General features: G+C 47.4%; 1 protein-coding gene across 3 annotated transcripts in view; it reads right to left on the reverse strand.

The window, feature by feature from the left end:
• Window positions 1-22,040, reverse strand: part of RNF123 (ring finger protein 123) — a 107,299-nt gene that overhangs the window by 28,413 nt on the left and 56,846 nt on the right. For all 3 annotated transcript variants that reach the window (XM_072650896.1, XM_072650887.1, XM_072650877.1), the window contains exons 22-33: window positions 21,139-21,245; window positions 20,145-20,337; window positions 17,740-17,885; window positions 16,987-17,070; window positions 14,819-14,926; window positions 13,364-13,541; window positions 9,093-9,167; window positions 7,962-8,049; window positions 7,007-7,094; window positions 6,283-6,367; window positions 954-1,093; window positions 346-534 (exon numbers count right to left, since the gene is read on the reverse strand). In XM_072650896.1, the coding sequence (XP_072506997.1) occupies window positions 346-534; window positions 954-1,093; window positions 6,283-6,367; window positions 7,007-7,094; window positions 7,962-8,049; window positions 9,093-9,167; window positions 13,364-13,541; window positions 14,819-14,926; window positions 16,987-17,070; window positions 17,740-17,885; window positions 20,145-20,337; window positions 21,139-21,245 (1,481 nt within the window). The remainder of the gene's footprint in view (window positions 1-345; window positions 535-953; window positions 1,094-6,282; window positions 6,368-7,006; window positions 7,095-7,961; window positions 8,050-9,092; window positions 9,168-13,363; window positions 13,542-14,818; window positions 14,927-16,986; window positions 17,071-17,739; window positions 17,886-20,144; window positions 20,338-21,138; window positions 21,246-22,040) is intronic.

Here is a 22,040-nt window from a genome sequence, read left to right on the forward strand (position 1 = left end):
CTGACTAGCCATAGGACTGTCACTTAATCTCTAGAAGCCGTGCCTGCACCATCGACCTCACAGAGTTATTGTAAGGAAAATGCTTTGTAAATGTTGTTTAGAAATGTGATCTCATGTTGCTATTACACTCAGTTCCCTTTGCACTGCCCCCAAGCACAGAGCCAAGAGCTGCTAGAGCCTCCATCATGCCTTGGTGAAAAGAAATGAGAATTCCTAATAGTCTGTGCCAATGCTTGCTAGGATGGCAGTCCTCGGGGTCCCAAGGAGATAGACAGACAAGCTGAGGGTGGAAGCCTCAAGGCTCCAAATGAGAATGCCCAGGGTACCCCTGGCCCTAGCACCAACCTGTGCCAGCCGTCGCAGCAGCAACTCAGAGGAGGGCCTATTCCAGTCCAGGAAGATCTCAGGGGCCAGGGTGACAGTCATCTCCAGTACCCGGAGCAGGCTCACTGACAGGTCAAAGCAGGTGGCGCACACCTTCAGCTGACGACTGTCCACGAAGTTTCTTTCCAGGCGCTCGGCTGCTTGTTGAATCTGAATTATCCCACCCCACCCCCACCAAGGGGAGGATCAGCAGTGCCAGCTCCCCTGGCTTGGGGGCATTGAGACATCCCCCAAAGCTAAGTCCTCTTTTTCTCCTCTTCCCCAACAATACTCCCAAGGACTCCACTGGAGAACATCTCAGCTGCTCCTGTAGCCAGCCTGCCTCCCCCAGACTGTAGGATCGGCTTCACTTAGGGATTGGAATTTTAATAGGATCCCAGGACCTAAAGCTGGAAAGACTTTAAATACCTGGACCAGCCTCCTCTTTTTATATCTGGAGAAACTGAGACCCACGGAGGCAGCAAAGTGCTTTGTCCAAGGTTACACAGCACGTAAAGTCAGGACTCAAACTCAAGCCCTCAGACCCCAAGTCCTATGCTCTTGTCACTCCTGTTTCCATGTTGGCTCACCTCCTGGATCATGCCAATGAACTCAGAGAAGGCCCAGTTAAGCTGGTTGAGGACACTGTTGAGGAAGCTAGGGGCCATGTCACGGTCACTCCGTAGCAGGTCAGCCATATGGCCCTGCAGTAAGGTAGAGGGGCACGGCTCTGCAAGTAGAAAGAAGGCATGTGGATTGCGGGGGCCCAGAGAGATCCTCCCCCATACCCTGGGCACATACCCAATCCTTCCAAACAGTCTTTGGGGACATCGCTGTTAGCCCAACACAATCATTCGGCCTCCAAAGTGAAGCCAGAGGCTGTCTTGCCCCACTTCCAGCACTTGAGGCACCTCTCTGCAAGGCCAGCTCCCAGGAGACTGGATACAAGTGGTCTGCATTTCTTAATTTATGCCAAAGTTCAGGCCTGAGGTTTGGCCCTAATCCGGCTCTTCTCATTTTTTTCCCTGCCTGCCTCTTCTACTACCATATCTGGCCAACTAAAGTGGACAGAACTGGATTATAGATTTAGCACTACAAGAGGTTGCAGCATCCAGAAGAGGGAAGCCAACAGTGTCAGAGGAGCCAAAAAGGACCTTGGTGATTACTGAGTCAAATCCTCTCATTTTACAGATGAGGAAATTGAGGCTCAGGGGTTAAGTCATTTGCCTAGGGTCACACAGTGAATATCTGTGGCAAGATCTGAATCCAGATCTTCCTGACTCCAAGTCTAGCAAACTGTCCACTATATTGTGATGCCTCTGGCTGTCTGGGGCAGAGCAGGATTCTCCTGGAGCCCAAGGAATACTTGCTTCTGCCATTCACTCTGATTTACTTGGTAGTTCCTGCCATAGCAGAGCAGGGTCCCATCAGCGCCAGCCCCCAGGCTGAGGATCAAACAAAAGGTAGAGCCCCTTTTCCTCTAGGTACTCATGGCTCCTTCTCTTGGATCTTGGGGAAAAGGCCAATGGCCCCAGGCTGGGTGGAGAGATCCTTCTCATCACTCTTTCCTGGGAGTTGCTACCAGTCCTGCTGCTTCTCTCTGATCCCTTTCCCCACCCTTCTTTTCTCCCCCTCCCCATCTTCTCCCCTTCTCTCCTCTCTCCTCCTCCCCATCTTCTCTCCCCTCTCCCCTCCCCCCTCTTCTCTCCTCTCTCCATCTTCTCTCCTCTTCCCTCTTCTTCTCTCCCTTCCCCCTCTCCTTTCCCTCTCCCTCCTGCTATCCTGACTCTTTGCAGTCCCTCCCACATTTTGTTTCAGGCATGCATTTGGCTCTAGGCCTGACAAGAAACTATCTCCTCAGCACAACTTCTCTGCTCTGTTCCTGACCTTGAAAAATTCTCCTTCAGTCCTGCCCTGTCACACCTCATTCATTATCCTCAGGGAAGCCCTGCCTTCCTCAGCACTATCCTAGATACTCTACTTCCCCAGCCCTGTCATTTTAAAAGGCCTGTCCCAGTGCTAAGTCTGTGTGCTCCATCAAGGCTCTGCCAGGACTCCAACCCTAGAGTTATAACCAACAGATTTTAGGCCTCCAAACCCAGGACTATAACAAGCTACTCCAGGTCCCCAGTTCCAGGATCATAACTGAGCTTCCCAGTCTAACCAATCCCATCATTACAATGAGGCTATTTCAATCACACAGTCCAAAGGTGTTATAAAAAAAAAAAAAGAGGTATGCCAATTCAGTGCTAGAATAGTGCTATCCCAATCTTCCAGCTTGAGGGTCCTCCCAGGGCTATTCTCAGTGCTAGAAAAGGGTTAATGGAGCCCAATCCTACAAAGCCCATCATTCTAAACATGCTGCCTTTGTTCTCCAGGGCCATAATAAGGTTCTCTTAGTATGGCCACACTACACTGAAGTCATCCCTCATCTTTCTAACCACTAACGGCAGAGTTGCTTTTGTTTTCTCCTGTCCTTTAGAATTAGTACTAGAAAAGTATTAGTAGTAGTACTGAATTGTTAGTATTAGTACTAGAAAGAGTAGGCTGGGAGTAGGCCTGTTATAGCACTAGGGTAAGGGGTGAGTTTTCCTATATTCTCACACTAAACTTCTGAGAGAACCCATAATTCTACAAAGCTGATATGTCTGTCCTCAAAGCAATTCCCACTAGGTATAGCCTGAGTTGTGGTCCATGTTCACTCTGATTCCAAGGCAACCTGGCCCTCCATTCTCTTCTCAATGCTTCCTGATGTCCATGATTTTTACCTCTGGCTATCCCAGAGATACCCAGCCTGCAGCCAGGGTGGTGGGAAGAGCCCTGCCACAGTCTGGCTGAGGACAAAGATGGCACCTGGGTCTGCTGGTCACATACCCCCTCACAGTGATGTCTGTAATCAGAGCTCTTGGTACCCTCTGTTCTGAGTGGCAACAGTGGGAGAACCAGATAGCCTCTCTTCCCAGTCCTTCCCACTGAAAATCAATAGCTCCTGCAGCAGTAGGCTCCCAGCCCAGCAGGCAGCTCACATTCCACCCTCGGGACAGGCTGGAGGCATCAAGACTTAGGCAGAGGGACTCGAGGATGGAGAGGCATAATACATCCCTCCTGTTAGCACACTAGATGACCTGGGATAAGTCTTTAACTTCCCTCTCCCTCAGCGTCCATGACTGAAAAATGAGAAAACAACACTAACCTACCTAGCCAGAATACTGCCATGGCACGAATAAAAACAACTTAGTACAGTTAATGCATTTAATGTTTACTAAAAATAGGTAAATTGAAATTATATGCACGATTTCAAGAATCACAGCATAATCCAAACTGCAGATAATCCACACCTGGTTTTCTCTAGTTTACGGCACGTTATAAAAGCGGCTCTTGGAGGGGACAAGGGGGGAGAAAATTTGGAGCCCAAAAATTCTGTGAAAATGAATGTTAAAAGTTAAATAAATAAATAACAAAATAAATTTAAAAAATAAAAGCAGTTCTTGTGTTTTTTTGAGGTTTTGTTTTGTTATGTTTTGCAAGAGGAAAAGAATGGAGAGAGAAATAAATTTGCATCTTAACGTTAACTGAAGGCTTTCCTTTCGTGTACTCAGTGGTCCCAAAGACAAAAGACAGAGAAGGCAAGTTTAGAGATGACACAGATCTTAAGGACAGAGTTAAGAGATCAGAAGCTAGAAATGACATTCAGGAAGGTCTCAATAGGCTGAAACAGGGAGTTGACATTCAGATTAAATTTCATAGAGATAATTGTGCATTTGGGTTCAAAATATAAACTGCCCAAGTACAAAATGGGGAAAGTTTCACTAGAAACAGTTCATGTAAAAAACAAGACAAGACAAAGCTAGGAGCCAAAGCTCCGCAAACGCTTGGTGGTCTCACTAGTGCAGAAGTCGTCTCCAGCAATGAAGACTGCCTGCTCAGCATCTACTCTTCTTGCCCACATTTGCCCAGGTGGTGAGGCTTTCCTCCATGTCTCCTGATGCCTCCAGGCTCCCAGGGGAGCACCCTGGCTGTCTGCCTGCCATCCCTCTCCTTCATCACTTGACCAGCCCCCATCTCTTCCTAGCACACATCTACTTGGTGACATCTACTAGACCAAGAGCTCCCTAAGTCAGCAGTGGGATGTGGCAGCCAAAGGAGTCATTTCAGTCATACAATACGTTAACAGAGTGGAGAGGAGCAAGTCCATGTTGTCTAGCACTAAGTGATGGCCCAACTACTGGGCTCAGACCAAAGTTGGAAGATTAGGTCTAGTTCTGGGCACCAACAGGGAGAACAAGGACCACTATATGGAGTTGCCAGGAAGAAGATTTCAGCTCAGTAGGATGAAAAACTTCTTAACCATGAGAGCTGCCTCAAAATAGACTGGGTTGCCCTGCGAAGTGGTAAGCTCCCTACCAGAGGACCTCTTCTGCTGAAGGGTGGGTGACCGTTTACTGAAGATATGCACAAGGGGATCCTGCTTTGGCTACGGATCGCTTGCTATGACTTGCAAAGTTCCTCTTAAGTCTAGGGTTTTATGATTTTCTGTTTTCTCATGCTGATTTCAGTCCCTGAGATCACAGTAGGATGTGTGATGCCCCCTGATGGGAGGAATGGAGAAATAGGCCAGGATCCTCCTAGACAAGTCATAACCTTCCTTCCTACCCTACCTAGGCTTCCCAGAGCATTTTGCTTATACCACTTTAATACACTTGTCAGTAATATTGCACATAATTAATTATCTTTGTGTCATCCCCTCTTAGACTGTGGTCTCCATGAAGCCAGGGACTGTGTCTTCTCTAAATCTGGTGTCCCCCAGCACCTAGAACAGTGCTCTGTCCACACAGCAGGTTTGTCAAGATAATAAATGGTATAAAGGAATGAAACACTGGCTGCAGAAAGAATCAAGCCTAGCTAACTCTACAGTTGAACCATTTAACTTGTTTTTTGTGGTCGGTATCACCAGGTCTTAAACTTGACAAACTGCTCACCTCAGCTCAAAGGGCAACAGAAGGGCAGAGAGGAAAAAGCCCACCAGGGGAATCAGGAAAGGAAGGGAAGGGAAAAAACCACCTCAGACACACTTATATTACCATGGGCTAGAGCCAAAGCACTGAAATGGAAAGGAAAAGGATAGAAGAAGGGATAATGAAAGGTAGAGGAAGGGAGAAGTCAATGAGGCAAAGGCAGGAAAAGTCAAGGTCAGAAATAGAGAACACTACAGGCCTTGGCTGGGACATCACTGACTAAGGGCATAAGAGAGGGCTAGCGGAGAAGGCAGATGACAAAAGACAAATCAAAAGAAACTGAGGAGAGAGATGAACTGAAAATAGAAGCAGAGGGGGGTGGAGAGGGATGGAGGGGGACAGAGTTGAGATGTTATAGGGACAGACAGGAAGGCTGCAGGGGACAGTGGCCTTCAGAAGAGGTTTGCAGATCAGAGACGTGCCCAGTGTGGCGTAGCAGAGCAAGCAGAGGCCTTCCGGCCAAGAGAGCTGGGTTAGAGTCCTGCCCCTGTCACTAACACAACGTGTGACCTAGGGCAAAGTGCTCAAAATGCAGAACCCAAAGAAAGAAAACAGGAAAGCTCTCACCAGCCCCTGGACCATGTGCACTGAGCTCTCCCTTGGGACAGGAAGCCAGGCTGCCCTTGCCAGAGCCCAGCAGACCCCCACATAGGATATCAAAATTATGCCAAACATTTGGCAGAAGAACTTCAGGTCCAGGCCAAAATGCTCTGGTTAAACCAGGGACTTGGGTCACCTCCTGCCCCTGACTAAGAACTTTGCTCTCCCCTTCCCTCTTTTAATGCCCTCTCCATTCTGGTCTTCTGAAGCTCCAGCTGTTAGTCCTTACACCAAAAAGGGAGGCTTCCCTACCTCTATCCCTGCCGTGCCCTGCCCGCCCCCATCCTTAACATCCAGTACTCACTCTGCAGGCTAGGGAGGTTGGCATCCTCAGGTTTTGTTTTCAGAAGATGAGGCAGCCGAGTGTAACGGTATCCAAATCCACAGCCCTGAAAGACAAATGCCAGGCGGGAGTAGGTCAGGCGGGTCTTCCTTTCTTCTCACCCAGGACCCAGAACTTGCCTGTCCTCCAACACTGCTTTCTTCTTACCTCTTATCCTCAATTGGTTCCCACCCCACTGGACGTCTAAATCCTAGAGCCAACTCATGTCACTCAGAACCTGCATTGTGGCAGTATCTCTAGACCTCTGGGTCCAGGCCTTTTACTAAAATTTTCTTCTATTGCCTCAGCAGACCCCAAATCTTACTGCCCTGTCTGACAGTTCCTTGACCCAGCTCCCTTCTCCTTGCAATTAGATACCTTATTCCCTTCCCTTCTCCCCATACTCCCATCCTTACCCCCCCCCCCCCACCTGCTTCACCCACTCTGCCCAGCTCGGTGCTGATGGGCACAGAGAGACATTTTCAAATGTCAAATTGACTTGACTTAGAAAACACTGATTATGAATACATCTGAAGAGCCAGACTTCCTAAGGGCAGCATGACCTACATTTCTAAGTATAAACCCCACACTCAGTGGCAAATCCAAACAACTAGCCACAGGCAGGAGTGGCACCTCCCCCATTCTCTGAGCCCAGCAAGGATTTCTGCACCGAGGGAATCGCAAGATGGGACGCCAGAGCTATTACCCGCCACAGTCGCACAAGGATCCAATTCGTCTGAGCCCAGGGACGCTGCTCATAAGGAGCAAGGAGGTTCTTCATCATGGTGATCCGTCTGCCAAGGGGAGAGGGAGCATGTCAGTAACTTCTAGATAGCTCCCTGGGTGTCTGGAAGAAAGTGAGGGTCTAACTAAGGACAGTGCCACATGCTTTTCGAACCCAGGGTGAGGTGATGTCTCTGTTACATGAGAGGGTTCAATGAAGTGGGTAGAAAAGGAATATATCATAAAAGTGACTGTGGAATAAAAAATAACTGGAAAAATGAAAAGACAAAACAGATTTGGGAGGTAATAAAGGTATCCTGGTTTGTCAAGACTTTAGCATCTAAATTGGGCTGAGAACGCAGGAGGAGCCTAAAAGAAGCAGTTCACTCTTGTATCAACAGAGGGAAGGAAGGATCCAAGAATGTCAAGTCACAAGTGGAACTGGCCAGACTGGTGCTGGGGTCGTTTCAGTCATGTCTGGCTCCGGGATCCCATTTGGGGTTATCTTGGCAAAGATACTGGAGTGATTTGCCATGTCTTCCTCCAGCTCATTTTACACATTAGGAACTGGGGCAAACAGGGTTAAGTGACTTGCCCAGGGTCACATAACTAGTAAGTGTCTGAGGCCAGATTTGAACTCAGGTCTTCCTGACTCCAAGCCCAGCATTCCATCTACTGCACCAGCAACTAAAGGAACAAACTCAATTTCCTTGCCTTGTTGCTCTACAGAGGCAAGGCAGGAATACCTCACATGATCTTGGGCCACAAGGCTCATTCCAATCCTCCCTCCTCATATCCCTCCAGCAGCAGTAAGCTTTTCTTTTTCCCTTTTTGCCCCTACTTGCCCCCACCATCTCCCCAGTGTCCCACCCACAAGCTTTAACTCCCACCACTAGCACAGGGTCCCAACCAACTGGGAAGGGGGCTCCAGAACTCACTGTTCCTCAGGTATCCTCTCCACAGCACGCAATGAGTGGGGATAACAGACATAGCTGGCCAGCGCTTGCATCAGTGAATCTCGGATGTCTGAGTGGTGACAGAAATGTCTGAGGACCCAGAAAGGGAGATGGGGACTGGAAAGGGTCATCATCAGACAAATGGCTCAAGGCCTCTTTGAAGGCAAAAAGGCCAAGGATGGGTTTTCTCAATGTCAATAGGTTAGGAGAAAAAGATTACTCCTCTGGTTTACCAGATCGAACCCCATTCATCCAAAAGCTTGGGGCTTTTGTGGGTGAAAGGTTAAACCAGGGGGCCCCAAATTGTGGGAAAATGAACAGCTAAGGCCTGAGTCCTAGACACTTAAATCCAGGGTCCAGCAGGCAGGCCATCCTATAGGATGGGATGGATTAGAAGGGCATTCCTTCCTACATGTTTGACTCCCTCTGGCTGAGAGGCCAGCACGAACTGCAACCATACCTTGAGTCTGCTTCACCCACCTGACACTTGACAGAACTGGGACACGACAAGAGGGAGATCTGACTATGTCACTCCCCTGTTCAAAACCCTGCAGAGGCTCCCGTTGCTTTTAAGTGAAAATACAAACCCCTCAACCTGATGTGTAAAGGCCCCTGCTCAATCTGGCTCCCATCTACTTCTTTAGCCTTATTTCACAATAATCCCTGTTATCTAGTCTAGGTTCTGACTACAACGAGTCATTCATCAGACCTGAAATACCACCATCTACCTGCACACATTTACATTAGCTTCCCCTCTTCAAGACCTCTGCTGAGAATCATTATCCTCCTATGAGGCTCCGCTGGGTTGCCACTTTCTAGGGGAAGCATCCCTACCTATTCGACCACCCTCCCTCCTCCCCACCTCCAGTCATTCATCTCCTCTCTCACCTGAAATTAAGTTATTCAGATGCACACTCCCCATCATGAAAGCTCCTTAAAGAAAAGCACGAGGTTTTTTTTGTCTTCATATTCTTAGCACCTTGCATGTAGCAGGCACTTAATAAATGCTTGTCAAACTGAACCAAAAGACTAAAATCACTAGGAAATGAAACCTTCCAGAGTTGCTTGTTTTCCTGGCCCAGCCCACTCTAAGAAGTGAAAAAAGCACCTCACCTGTGCCCACAATTCTCGTGTCTGCAAAGTGTTTGGCTAGAATCGCAGCAAGGCGGGTCAGTGTCTCCTCGTAACCTGTGAAAGGAAAAGTCTCAGGATTCAGCCCAAGGACTCTGGTGAGAATCTAGCTCAGGATCGAGGCACATTGGCTCCAAGGAGGCTTCCATCTGGTATGAAGGGGAAACAGTCTTTCCCTGCTATGGTCAGAATCTTCGAACAATTTTGCCGAGAGACCTGATCATCTCCTGCTTACTTCTCCAACTCTTTTTGCTCTATGGAAAGATTTCTTGCCTCTTTGGGCCACATCTGCAGAACCCCTAGTCATGGCCTGGCTCAGTTAACAGACTTCTCCTCCATGTGTGTGCTCAATACACAAAGGGCTAAGGGAGCTCTAGGGATTTTAACACGGAGAAAAGGAAAAGCCCAGGTAGTTATAAGCAAGCACAAGATACCTGAAACACCCTATAGGACCCTCATAAAGGGTCATCATTATTTAAGCTAAGACCAAAGAGTCCAGACACACAGAGTACCTCAGACAGACCAGAGAGTAGGGGTCCTACATGCTTGTCGAGGCTTTTCACATTTAATGCCAGTGTGATAGGCCCTTCTTTTGCTCAAGGCCATTTGTTACAAAAGAGGAGAAAGCAGAAGGCAGTTAGGTCCTTGAGTCAGAGACAGGCAAAGCTCTGTACAGAACATCAGGAAAATTTATGTATTTGCCCCTGGATCTGGACCTCATCTCTTCTATTCCAGGGTCAGCTAGAGAGAGAAAATCCAATGACAGAAAATATTAACCAGCTGCATCAAAAAAAAAAGAAAGGATCATTTTAGATTTGGTTGCTATTCAATAGATCTGGTACAACCTAGAAATGTTTTTTAAAATAGCAACACATTTCTTTCCCCTCTCAACCTCAGCACTGGGTTAGGCTAAAGGAATGGGGAGGGGACCACAGGCCAAGAGTAGTAGCACGGCAAAGCCCGGCCCACATCTAAGAGCATATCATGTTGACTTTCCTTGTGCACAAGGCACTTCTGCCCCTAGATTTACCAACATTCCCACCTCAGGGTTAGGTGCATTCCTGTTCCTATCAAGTGAAGGGTTCAGCGGGGAAAGAGTGTTAGATTGGAAGTATGAATGTTAGGGTTTAAATACAGTGGTAATAAAGTAAGGAGCCTGCCTCTGTGACCCTGGATAAGTCCCAACCTCTCTAGGCCTGTTTGTGCCTCTGTAAAATGATGGGATCGGAACTGATGAGCCACAAGGCCTTTTTCAGTCCTAAATCCTGTGATTCTTGTTCCAAAGAGAAGAATACTTCTCTTCTGGCCCAGACAATGGTTACAAAATAGACCCGAAAAACCCGGGGAGACTTGTACGAACCGATGCAGAATGAAGTAAACAGAACTAGGAGAACAATCAATACAATAATAACATGACAGAAACAAACACTTTTCAAAGGCTTAAGAACTCAAATCGATGCCATGACCAACCACAATCCAAGAGCACCTGGGAGGCGACAGAGCCTTGGGACAGAGAATGAGACTTAGTCTTTTGGACAAGACCAACGCAGGAATGTGTTTTGCTTAACAATGCATATTTGTTACCAAAAAAAATTTCTGTTGGGAGGAGTTAGGAAGGAGGGAAAATATTTTTTTGCTGATTAAAAAAATTAAATTAAGAAAAAAATATCTCCATGTGTATCATGTGTGACATTGCCTGAGCTCTGAAGTTCCTCAGAGATCATCTAATCCAACCTTCTCATTTTACAGTAGAGGATACTGAAGTTTAGGCACTAAAATCCAGGTCTCCTAACTCCTACTTAGTCTGGAGTTCTTTCTGTGACAGAAGCGATCTCTTCCCTTTGGTGGGACAGACAAGTACCAGATGTGTTTTCTCTCCAAAGTTGGGAAATGTTGTTTGGGCCTTTGTGCTGGTCAAACTCACACATATGAAGAAAGATCTGCCTTCCCAAGAGATCACAGCACATTTCAGGACAAAGAAATAACATGAGGGGGACGGGAAAGGAGAAAGAGGAAGAGACTGAATGAGCAGAAAGCAGATACGGAGCAAGGCTGCTTTTCTGTGGTGCTCTCTTCCTTTGGTCTTCAAGAAGACCCTAAAATGTCCTCTGAGGCCAAGGCCTAGCCTCAAGAAATTCAGGGATTGCCCCCATATAAGATAAAGGACCACAGCAGCAGCAGGCTGAGCCAAGTCAGTACTCTCTGACTACATGCATGTACACACCTGTAGCTGCTCAAAGAATCCAGTACCCGACTGATTAAGGTTGCAAGGAACCTAAAAGGCTAGGTCAGGGTTGTCAGCCTTCCCAAGGAGGCCCAAGGCCACAGACAGGTATAGTTCACACAAGAGGCAAGAAAGATCATTACACAAATATTTGCATGTACTTTACATATGCCTACAGACAATGCAGCTTGGCTCAGGTTCAAAGATAATTATCACCAACCTGAAGATCATCCCTTGAATGTTTGTCTCTAAACCCTCTCTCATATCCAATCACACTAGCCAATCTCCCCCAACCCAGAAATGATTAGCAGGCCCCAGAAAAGATGAAGATGGGGCAGAGTGTGGCAATCCACTGCATGGAAGCAGGTGAGAACAGTTTTATCAATCGGTGGGAACCCTGAAAGAACAGATCAGAGGGGATGAGAGCAATGAGGGGAAAACCACCCAGAAATCAAACCTAAATAGGCCAAGTCTGGGAGAGCCATGTGGCTTATGCTGAGGCAGCTCTGAATGCCAGGAGAAACAGACAAGCAGACTACTGGGGACAATCACAGGATCATCTCAGGTTCTGTCACAAGCAGCTACAACATCCTGCTCTTTCATGACGCTGTGACCCCTCTGATTTGAGGCAGGTAAGTAAAGGGGTCTGGTCATAGTTCTCAACATGTAGCTTCCCCTTCCCCCTAAAGACTTCCTGGAGAATCAGAAATTCTATGCAAGCTCTGTCTCCCTTTGAAGTCTCAATTCTGCCAGGCCACAGATGCCCTCTCCCTCTCTCATCGAATCCGGGTATGGGCCACCAGATCTCCCTATCCAACCAGGATGTCCTAGGCTGTGGTCTGCCAGGAATAACTGTTCTTATCTTTTTAAGAAGACCAATGACCGTTGAGAAGCAAGCCTAAAATGGCCACCTGTGCAAAACCTGACACTCTCTGAAAGTGAGTCTGTACCTACACATGCCAAGATCTCAGATGAGAAACCTGTGTCTGCAGACTTTTTATAACCCAAACCAACAGCTCTCTACCCTGCCCCCAAATAAGCACAACTTTAATCACTGCTGAAGTCATAAATCAGCTGTCCCCCTCTTCCATGTTTTCCCATCCCCTTGGATATTTTCCAACATGTTACATCATTCCAATCTGCACTTATGTCCTTATTGCTGTCTCTCAAATGAGGCCCAAAGCCAGCCTTTGCTGGGCTACATCTTGCTGACTTGTTTTGTAAGGAGAAATATTCCTGTCCCCACTAGGCCAGCTATAAATCAAACTGCCAGTGTGCCCTCAAGGAATAGGGCCCAGCTGCTTTCCAATGCATCTCATACCTCTCCTTCCCTCTCTGTCCTCGACCTTCTTCAACTCTAGGAGACTGCTGACCCATAACCACATCCCAGCATGTGGTTAGACAACATGGTGAGCAGTGACCCTGGCCTTGGCTTTCCTTTCTGGGAGGCTGCAGAAGCAGAATGACCTGGAGTCTCTCAAACTGTTAGCTGACAAGCCTAGAGCTCACAGCTGGGGAAACAGAACCAATCTTGGTGACTCTCAGACAGGAGGCTCCAGGAGCTAACACACTCCTCTCCTGGGAAGGATCTTGTTCCCACTTCCAAATTTCTATTATCCTTAAGGCTTCAGCCTCGCAGGACGTTGTCAGGAAACTGGAAATCTGAAGGATAATTGTTTGGAGTCAGCCCCGCTGCTACAGATGTTAGTTTGGTTGCAGTTTGCATTCGGCTCATTTGTAATTGTTTGTCTGCCACAGGGAGGGTTTAAGAGCTTTGTTCCTGTGCGAGCTCTATCTCCTACCTAAGACTGAGTGTTCACAAAGGTAGAGCAGCATCCTGTTGGAGCAGCCACTCCCAGAAGACAGAGGCTGTGCCTCCTTTGTTAGATTGGGGTCCCTACAGGGGGGACTGGGTTCTATTTTACTGAGTTCTAAACCGAAGAACATGCAAATGACTATGGGAAGAGGTTTTTCTCATCCTCTAGGGAAGGCTCTCCCTGCCCCTCCTCCAAACCTGGGCTTCACTTACCTGGCAGCTCCTCCATGCTATTGACAGGGCTGAAGTAATTTTTAAGGGCACTGTAGCTGTTCATGGCGACACTTAGGTAGAACTCTGGCATAAATGCAAAGAGGGAGCCCGTGCGGTCACCGTGCTCTATGGTGCGGGTACAAACCCGGAGGAGCCAGTAAATGTCCTGCATCTTCTCCTGACAGGAGGAGAGGAGAAAAGGGAGACTAGAGCACACACAATTCCAGCAACGGTGCAGATGGGCCCAAGCCCACCATGTCCCAAGTGCCAATGCCTAACAGTTGCCTCTGAGCACTGAGACAGGGAGATGGGGTAGGTGGACTCTTGAGCTTGTTGGAGTTTGAATATCTGGAGATTCAGTGAGAAAATTTAACACCCCAAGAAACCACCTTGAAGGAAGGGTGTACCTGGGTTTTGGCCTTTAGTCAAATGCCAAGTAGGAGCCACGGGAAGATGGCTACAGTGTTGGGATAAGATCTGTACCCAGGCAACAAAGAGACTTCCATACTTTGCCTACTCCCAAAACACCCAAAAAGCTGCCAAGGATGTAATATTTAATCAGCATCCACTGACCCAGAGACCAGACACTCTGAGCTTTCTGGGACAGCTTTAGGCTGAGTGCAGAAGGAGAGTGGAGGAGAAGGATGACAGAACAGCCAGCGCCCAGGTGAAAGACAATAATAAAAATAAGAGTAATAACTGAGGTTATTACGGTGACTCAAGGTTTGCAAAGTGTTTCCCGTAGGTGATCTTCCCATGATCCTGGGATGTGAGAGAGAGCACAAGGACCTCGGCAGTGAGGCGGCACAGTAGTTAGCACCTTGGCCTTGAAGTCAGGAAGACCTGAATTCAAATCTGCGTCAGATACCAGGTGGGAGATTCTGGACAAGTCATTTAACCTCTGCCTGTTTCCTCATCTGTAAAATGGGAATAACAACAACACTTCCTCAAAGAGTACAGAGAGGATCAAATGAGGAAATATTCGGGAAGCACTCAGCACAGTATCTGGCACGCAGCAGGCGACATGTAAGTGCCAGCTGTTGTTAACTAGCATTGGCTATTATTTGGCTCCTGATTCTCCTACTTATTACTTAGGTGACCTTGGGCAAGTCTCTTAGGATCCATTTCCTCAACTATAAAAACAGGGAATGAGACAAAATGGCCTCTAAGGTGCCTTCCAGGTCCAAATCCTAAGATTTTATGGTTGCCATTGTTAGTAGGATCACCCTTCCTGGGCTCTGCAAAAGCTCTACCTTCTCTAGCTCACAGTTTCATCATGTAGGTTAGTTGGGTAAGAACTAATCTCAGATGACAAACATGGGGCAAAGAGCAGTCTCTTGCCTAGCTCAGTCACAAGATATCAGCGCAGTATTCAAGAAATCTAAAGCATCATTGGTTGCAGGGGATAAAGAAACCACCCCGATCCAAATTAGGCCCAAATCAAATAGCCCTCACCTTAGAGTAGATGGTGACATTGATCCAAGCAAGACGGCGACTCAAATGATTCAGCTTCTCAGAGAAAACCTTCTGACTTTTCATCAATTCTTCCTGAATGTCTTTCCTCTGTTGATGTCCCAGGGAGAGGAAATTCAGTCAATATATCCCTTCTCCCTAACCCTGGACCACACCCACAGGTTGTTCACTCTGAGACCTTACAAAATCCCTAAGATTGACCCTTATTTACAATCCTGTACAACTTAGTGAGGAAACAAAAGCTCCCTGTTATCCATCCTCCCTTCCCAACCCAGAGCTATCAATGGCAGCCTCATCTCAGAAAGACTAGAGTGACAAGACCAAAAAAATGATGCACAAAGAATAGCCCAGGCTTTCACGAAGGTTCTAGGTAACGCATCATCAGCACAGAGCACCAAAAGGACCAAAAGCTTCTCCGCAAGCAATTTGCAGGGAGCTCACTTTTGGCTCAATATGAAAATGACTTACACATAAGCAGATGCTTAATAAATCTGGTTGAATTGAACATCAAAACTTTCCCAAAGTGGAATGGGCTGTTTTAGTCAGTCAATAAACATTTATTAAGCACCTACTGTGTGCCATGCACTATGCAAACTTCTGGGGATACAAAGAAGAATCAAAGACAATTCCTACTCTTGAAGAGTTCGTAATCTGATGGGAGAGACAACATGTAAACAACCATGTACAAACGAGTCATGTATGGCATAAATAGGAGATCACTGAGGGAACACACAAGAATTAAGAGAAATTGGGAAAGGCTTTCTCTAGAAGGTGGGATTTTAACTGGGAGTGAAAGAAGTCAGAGAGGTCAGAAGGTGGTGCTGAGGAAGGTGTGGGAAGAGACAGAAAAATGCTCTGAGTCAGGAGATGGAGGAAGAAGCAGGAAGCCATAGTCAGTGGGGTGGAGGGGCTGAAGTGTAAGAAGACTGGCAAGGCCGGGGAGGGGGATGTTATGAAGGGCTCTGAACATCAAACAGGGTTTTTCTATTTGGTTCTGAAGGTAACAGGAGCCACTGGAGTTTATTGACTGAGTGGCTGGATAGCCATTGATCAGGATATTCCAGATGGGGTTCCTATTCAGGTATGGCTGAGGTCCCTTCCAGTTCTGAGATGGTGTCAATCTATGAAGCGCTAAACAGCTGTACTGGCCTGACCATACAACCTTCAATTAAAAGAGCTCAGAAGGTACCAAACCACCCTTGCTCAAAAAAAAAAAAAAAAAAAAAAGAATCTGAGGAAATGGGGGGAAAGAGAGGTGGTTTTGTGTGGTCAAGAGGAAAAAGGTAACTGGTAGCTTCCCTTTTGTAAGCCCAGGGCTCTGTAGGTACTTGATAGTTGGTGACTGAATGAATGACAGTCTTTAATCCCATGGGACTCCACCCAAACACAGATTTTCCAGAGTGAGGGAAAATGAACATTATCTTTTTGGCTATTTCCGACCAAGAGTCCTAGGGCCAAGCTACCCTTAAGAAAAGCCAGCTGCCCCACAGCATGTCTATATACCAGGGTGGGGGGAGTCAGTGACAGAGAAATTTCGATCCCTTGTATTTGGAACTCTGATGACTCAGCAAGTGATGGGCACTTGCCTTTCAGATTCATAATTGATGCTCTGATCATAAACAGCAGAACAGCAGCCAGCTCTCCCAAACACTGCTGTGTATGAGTTTCCAGACCCACACATTAGCACTTAACAGGACTGAGAGGACTTCCCTAACAAGGTGGGGGCAGGGGCTAATAACACAGCATCTCATGCTCAGAAGCCCTGATGGCAGCAGCAGCCTGGACCCAGCAGCTAAGGAGCTAATCTAGCCCAGGCACAGGCCCAGGGAAAATGCCAGCAAGTGTAAAGGCACGTCTAATAATGATGAATAAGCAAGGGTTATTTATCTAAAGCAGGTAAAAGGAATGAAGCAGATTCTGAAGGCAAAGAGGAAAAAGGAGGCACGTATCTGAGAACTCTCTGGGCTCCTCTATCTGGCAGGGGAGAAGGGAATGGGGGCAGTTTTCTAGGGACAGAACATGATGTAAAGATGCGTCCTCAGGGTGGGAAATTAGCATTGTTCTTACAGTCTCTCGCTCTGGATGGGTGACACTGCGGCATGTTAAGAGACAGCACGAAGTCAAAGGGGCCTCCTGGACGCTGTTCTTACCCACTGCGGACACCGGCTGAGCTTCTCCTCTGTGTCTTTCAAGGCCATGGCATACTCATTCACATCATCAGAAACACCCACCATCTAGGATCAAACCAGCACAGGGAAGCAGCTCCTCTATCTGCTCTCCCCAGAGAAGCCTAACAGCCCCGGTCACACCGAGTCCAGAATCACTTACTTCATGAACAAACCCTGCCCACCCCTGCCCTTTAACCCTCCCCTTACAGGCTCAAGGATGAACATCCCATAATTAGCTATAATTTGGGGGAAAGGGATAATTAAAGACAAATTTCTGAAATGAGCCTTGCCACACAGACGGCTCTAGGGCCAACTCAATGAGAAAGAGGAAGATTTAGGTTCTAAGGGGCCCTGGCAAAGCTGATCTTCCGTCCTCCCTCAAAACCTACTGCTCACATACTCCTGTCTCACCCCAGCCACAAGGGCAACTCTAGACAAGGAAATCTTTTCTTAGAGCTCCTTCCACCCTCACCTATCTCACTCTGTTTCCTAAGTAAGCTGCAAGACCTTGCAGATCTTCCCAGGACGTCCCTGGACCAGGATGACCAAATATGCAGAACCAAGGCTCTGGTTTCCAGATGTGGAAAGGGATCTCTAGCTCAGCCCCATCTAAGCCAGAAGAAGCTGGCAGGACCAGGGATTTTTCTGCTGTCAAGTAGCCACTTCTCATCAAGCTCAGCCAGAGGGCCCAGGTCTGAACTCTGCTGGGTCAGAAGAAGTCAATCCCCTGCTCACCTTGCCCAGCTGCTGGTGAACACTCAGGTTGTACATCATGATGACCCCATCCAGGATCTCTAGTAGGGAGTTCTCCGTAAGGGGTTGGTCTGGCTCCTCTGGGGGCCTCCCCAACAATAGGCCTTCATTCCCGTGGCTCCCTTCAACTGCACAGGGAAGAGAGGCTTAGGATAGTAATCGGAAAGAGGGCTTCCCACTTGCCATCAGTTATCTCCTTCCAGCAACTGCCTTAGGCCAACACTTGGTGCCCCAGCCAAACCAGGAGAATAGAGCCCCAAACAGAAACATACTACAATGCAACTGAGGACAAGTCAGGGGTCCTTAAGTCAGGTGGTTTGGGGAAATAGGCAGGGCCACACAAAGAATATGGCTTAAATGGCCAAGCCCACTCTCATATGACTAGATCTGGATGTCTAGGGTAAGAAATATCTGAAATTCAATTGGTATAAATGAGACATCTTACACTTGATTTAACAAAATGGGTCTGGGAAACTAATAGGAGTCAACAGTATAATCTGACGACCAAATAAACTAATGCAAACTTGGGCTGCATTGAGAGAGAAAGGATCCGGACAAAGGAGTTAATAGTCCTGCTATACTCTGCTCTGATCAGGGCATAACTGGGCACCATGTTTTGGACAGCCTAGAGTAGCCTGCCTCGGAGGGTGTACCTGAAGGAGCTGGGGATGCTGGGCCTGGGAAAGATAAGCCTGAGTTGTTGGGGGGTGGGGAAAGGTGACAAATCACCATTTGAAAGGCTGTGATATAGAGGAACAAATGGAGTTAGTCTAATTGCCTACAGAGGGTAAAAGGAGAGTAATGAGTTTTAAGTGCAGAGAGGCAAAATGCATAACAATACAGGGAAAAACTTCTTCACAAGGAAAACTGTCCCCAAATGAAGAGTAATGAGTTCCCTGTCACCCGGACACCTCCTGAGATGCTACAGAGGGGAGATTCTTGTTCACAGAGTCTGGAATATAGGATTTCTGAGTCTCTCCCAATTTGGGAGTTCTGTGATGCCCTGCTGGATCCCTGGAGGGTCCTACAAGGAGCAGCAGGGAAAGCCCATGGTACAAGTACTTTCACAAGGTCAGATCTGGGCAAAAGCAGCAGGGAGTGCTATTTTTAAAACATCAATTTCCTCATTTCATTGCCTCACTCCTGAAGGTGCTCTTCCCAAAGCCACATGCAGCCATTAGCGGTCACCTAAACCCAGGGCATGGGCGGGGCAGGGTCTGAGGGGACAGAATACCTTCCTGAGGTGGCCTGGGCAATGATCCAGGCCCTTAAGGATAAGAGTCTCCTGACAACCCCCAGTCCCTTCTGGAGTCCTTGGCTGTAAACTCACCCTGACAGAATACAAGTCTCAAAGGAAGCAGCACCACTTCTAGGATTCCAGAGCCAACCAACAGGGCAGGGATCTGCTACAGAGGCAACCTCACCAATAGCATGGGAGGAAGAAAGGCCCAGAAAACTACAGACCACCTTTATCGCCCCATAAGAGACAAGAAAGCTCAACTGGCAGGCTGCCAAGGCCACATTCCCTGCCATCTAGGCAGCACAACACTTCGTTCCAGAGGCAGAAGTTCAGTCTTAGTGAGAGCCATCAGGGTCCTTCAGAGACTGGCTCTGTCAAATCCCAAATCCCCTTGGGCAGGGACCAAAATCCAGGGGGATTTGTTATCCTGGGTATAGGGGCATTCTCCTCATTCATGTCCTTTGCTGTCACATCAGTCTTATCCACTTCTCATCTTTGTCCTCTCTGGTCCTTCCTCCACACAGCTTGCAAAAGAATCTTTCTAATGTATAAGTTCAACTATGTTACTCCCTACTCAAAAATCTTCTGTGGGTCCCTACTGACTAGACGACAAAAATCAATCAATCAATTCTTGTGCTGGCACATAAGACCCCCTGGTTCCAGCCAATCTTTGTGGACTCATTTCACTTTACTGTCCTTCAAGAATTCTCCATTTCCGAAAACCAGACCACATGCTACTTTCCCAAACTCACCATGCCACCTTCTATCTCTGTAGCTTTCACAGGGGCTATCCCCTGAATGTGCTCAGAACAAACCACCTCCTAACCTCCATCTACTGAAATCTCCCTCCCAGTGCCCCCTCCTCCAAGGCCTTCCTTGATCTTCGCTCACAAGTGAAAGGGACTCTTCACTCTTGAAACTTCCTTCCAGCTCTTTCTCTCTCTGTCCTTTGCTCCAGCACACTCCACCTTACGTTAGACTTATTCTTGTAGAACAGTACCAATAAATTGCAAGCTCATTTAGAGCATGGACTACCTCATTTTTTAATTGTGTATCCCCAGGGCTGTGCTTGGTAGACCCTTAAAAGATGTTTGCTGAATCCTGTTGATTTGAACTGTCACAGCACCCCCTAAGTCCCATTACATACTATCCTCCTCTGTTCTCTGCTCCACATTCAGCGTTCGGACTTTCACTTTCTCCATGGTGCCCAGGGGCCTCCGGGGGTTCATGAGGCTCACAGCTGCTGTGCTGAGGAAGCGGTTGGCCCGGCTCAGTGTTGGGGAGCTGAGCCAACTAGGCCTGGCCAGGGCCCCTCCAATAGCTAGAGCAGCCACAGGGCGCTGAGAAAGAAGAGAGACCAGTCACACTAAAAGCCTCCCCAGTGTTTTCCTGAAACCCCCCAAGAACAAAACAAAACTAGGCAGAGCTTAGCTAAGACTCAAATTAGTAAAGTAGCTGTGGTGTGGTTAGAGTTAGAAAGAGCCATCAACTAGGAGAAGATATGTTCTTTTTCAGTTCCTCTACCTACTAGGAGGTAAAACCTTGGACAAATCACCTCTCTGAGCCTTATTTTCATTTGTAATGAAGGCAAGAACTGGGTGAACTTTATATCACCTAGAGCACTTAGCACAGTGTATTGTATACAACAAGGACTTAATGAGTGCTTGTTGAATGAATAAATGAGTGACCTGACCTATGTTTCTAACGGGGATATTAAGAACACAAAATAAGATAATGGTGTTTTATAAACTATTAAATGCTGTATAAACATAGGATAGCACTACTATTCTCTGGGAAACAAATGAAAGAGAGTGAAGGTAGGACCACCATCCCAAAGGAAGACAGTAATATAAATTCTGTTTCTATGTGAATCTTCAAGGAACTCCACAGGCCTGATCCTAGGGAAGAGGAAAAATTCAGAAAAGATGCTTTGTACCCCAAAGCAGGGGTGGGGAGTGATGTCATCTCAGTGAGAGCTGCTCTGCATCTAGGCTCCCCTCTCTGGGAGTCTAACCTGGCTGGCTTGAGAGAAGTCTTCCTAGAAATGACTTAAGTCATCTAGAGCAGAATGCTTTGGGGTAAACCCAGAAGGATCTGAGAGGTCCAAAGAGGGCAGGAAAAAGTACTTAAGGAAGGGTCACCTGTGCAGTTGATGTAGCTGACTCTTCATCCTCATCAAGGTCATCCATGGTGATGGCTTGCAGCTCTGAGGGGTCGATCAAGATGTTTGCCTTTGATGCCAGGTCATCTGGGAGAAAGTGGATGGGGGTTGGTCTCAGGCTTTGGGATAGTGGGCAACAAAGCCTAACACACTCTTTGGTTCTGCAGTACACAGAGTTCTGAGAGAACTGTCCAAGGTCCTCAGAGGGTAGGGCAGCCAAGCCAGGGTGAAGTCTGCGACTGAGCCACATTTGGCTTACAAAGTTTCTTCCAGTGCCCAGCAGTCAAGAAAAAGGGTCACATTTAAAGGGAAGCAAGTGACTGAAAGCACTTGTGTTTGTGCCTCTCTAACGTCCTTGTCTTGTATTATTAGCAACGTGCTACAGCTCCACCCATCCACGTTTGTGTATCATCTCCAACAGATCATGATTTTTACCCAAGCAAGAAGAGACTTATGTAAACTCCATCTGCCTCCCCTAGTTGAGCAATTCAATCCAAAGCATTTACAAAGTACTTCCTGTGTGTCTGTCACTAGTCTAGGCACTGCAGGAAGGTATAGTATAAACACAAAATAAAAAAATAATTCTTACATTCTGGGAGATGAAGAGGGGACAAGGAGGATGATAACATTTGCATGAACAAATAAATATATGAAAAGATTTGGTGCCTGGGGACATTACAGAAAGAGCAAAGGACTGGGCATGAGGAGAGGTCTACCATTACCTAGCTGGGTGACTTTTAAACTTTTGCTTCTCCACTTTACCCCAAGCCTCACTGGCCTGTGAGAGCCTGAGGAGGGAGAGGTCATCCTCACAGCCCCAGGCACTGACCACTGAGTCTGTGCCTGCCTCTCAAGGCTGTTGAGAAGACCTAATGAGATAAC

The sequence above is a fragment of the Notamacropus eugenii genome, chromosome 1 (assembly GCF_028372415.1).
Source record: "Notamacropus eugenii isolate mMacEug1 chromosome 1, mMacEug1.pri_v2, whole genome shotgun sequence".
NCBI classification, from domain to species: Eukaryota; Metazoa; Chordata; class Mammalia; order Diprotodontia; family Macropodidae; genus Notamacropus; species Notamacropus eugenii.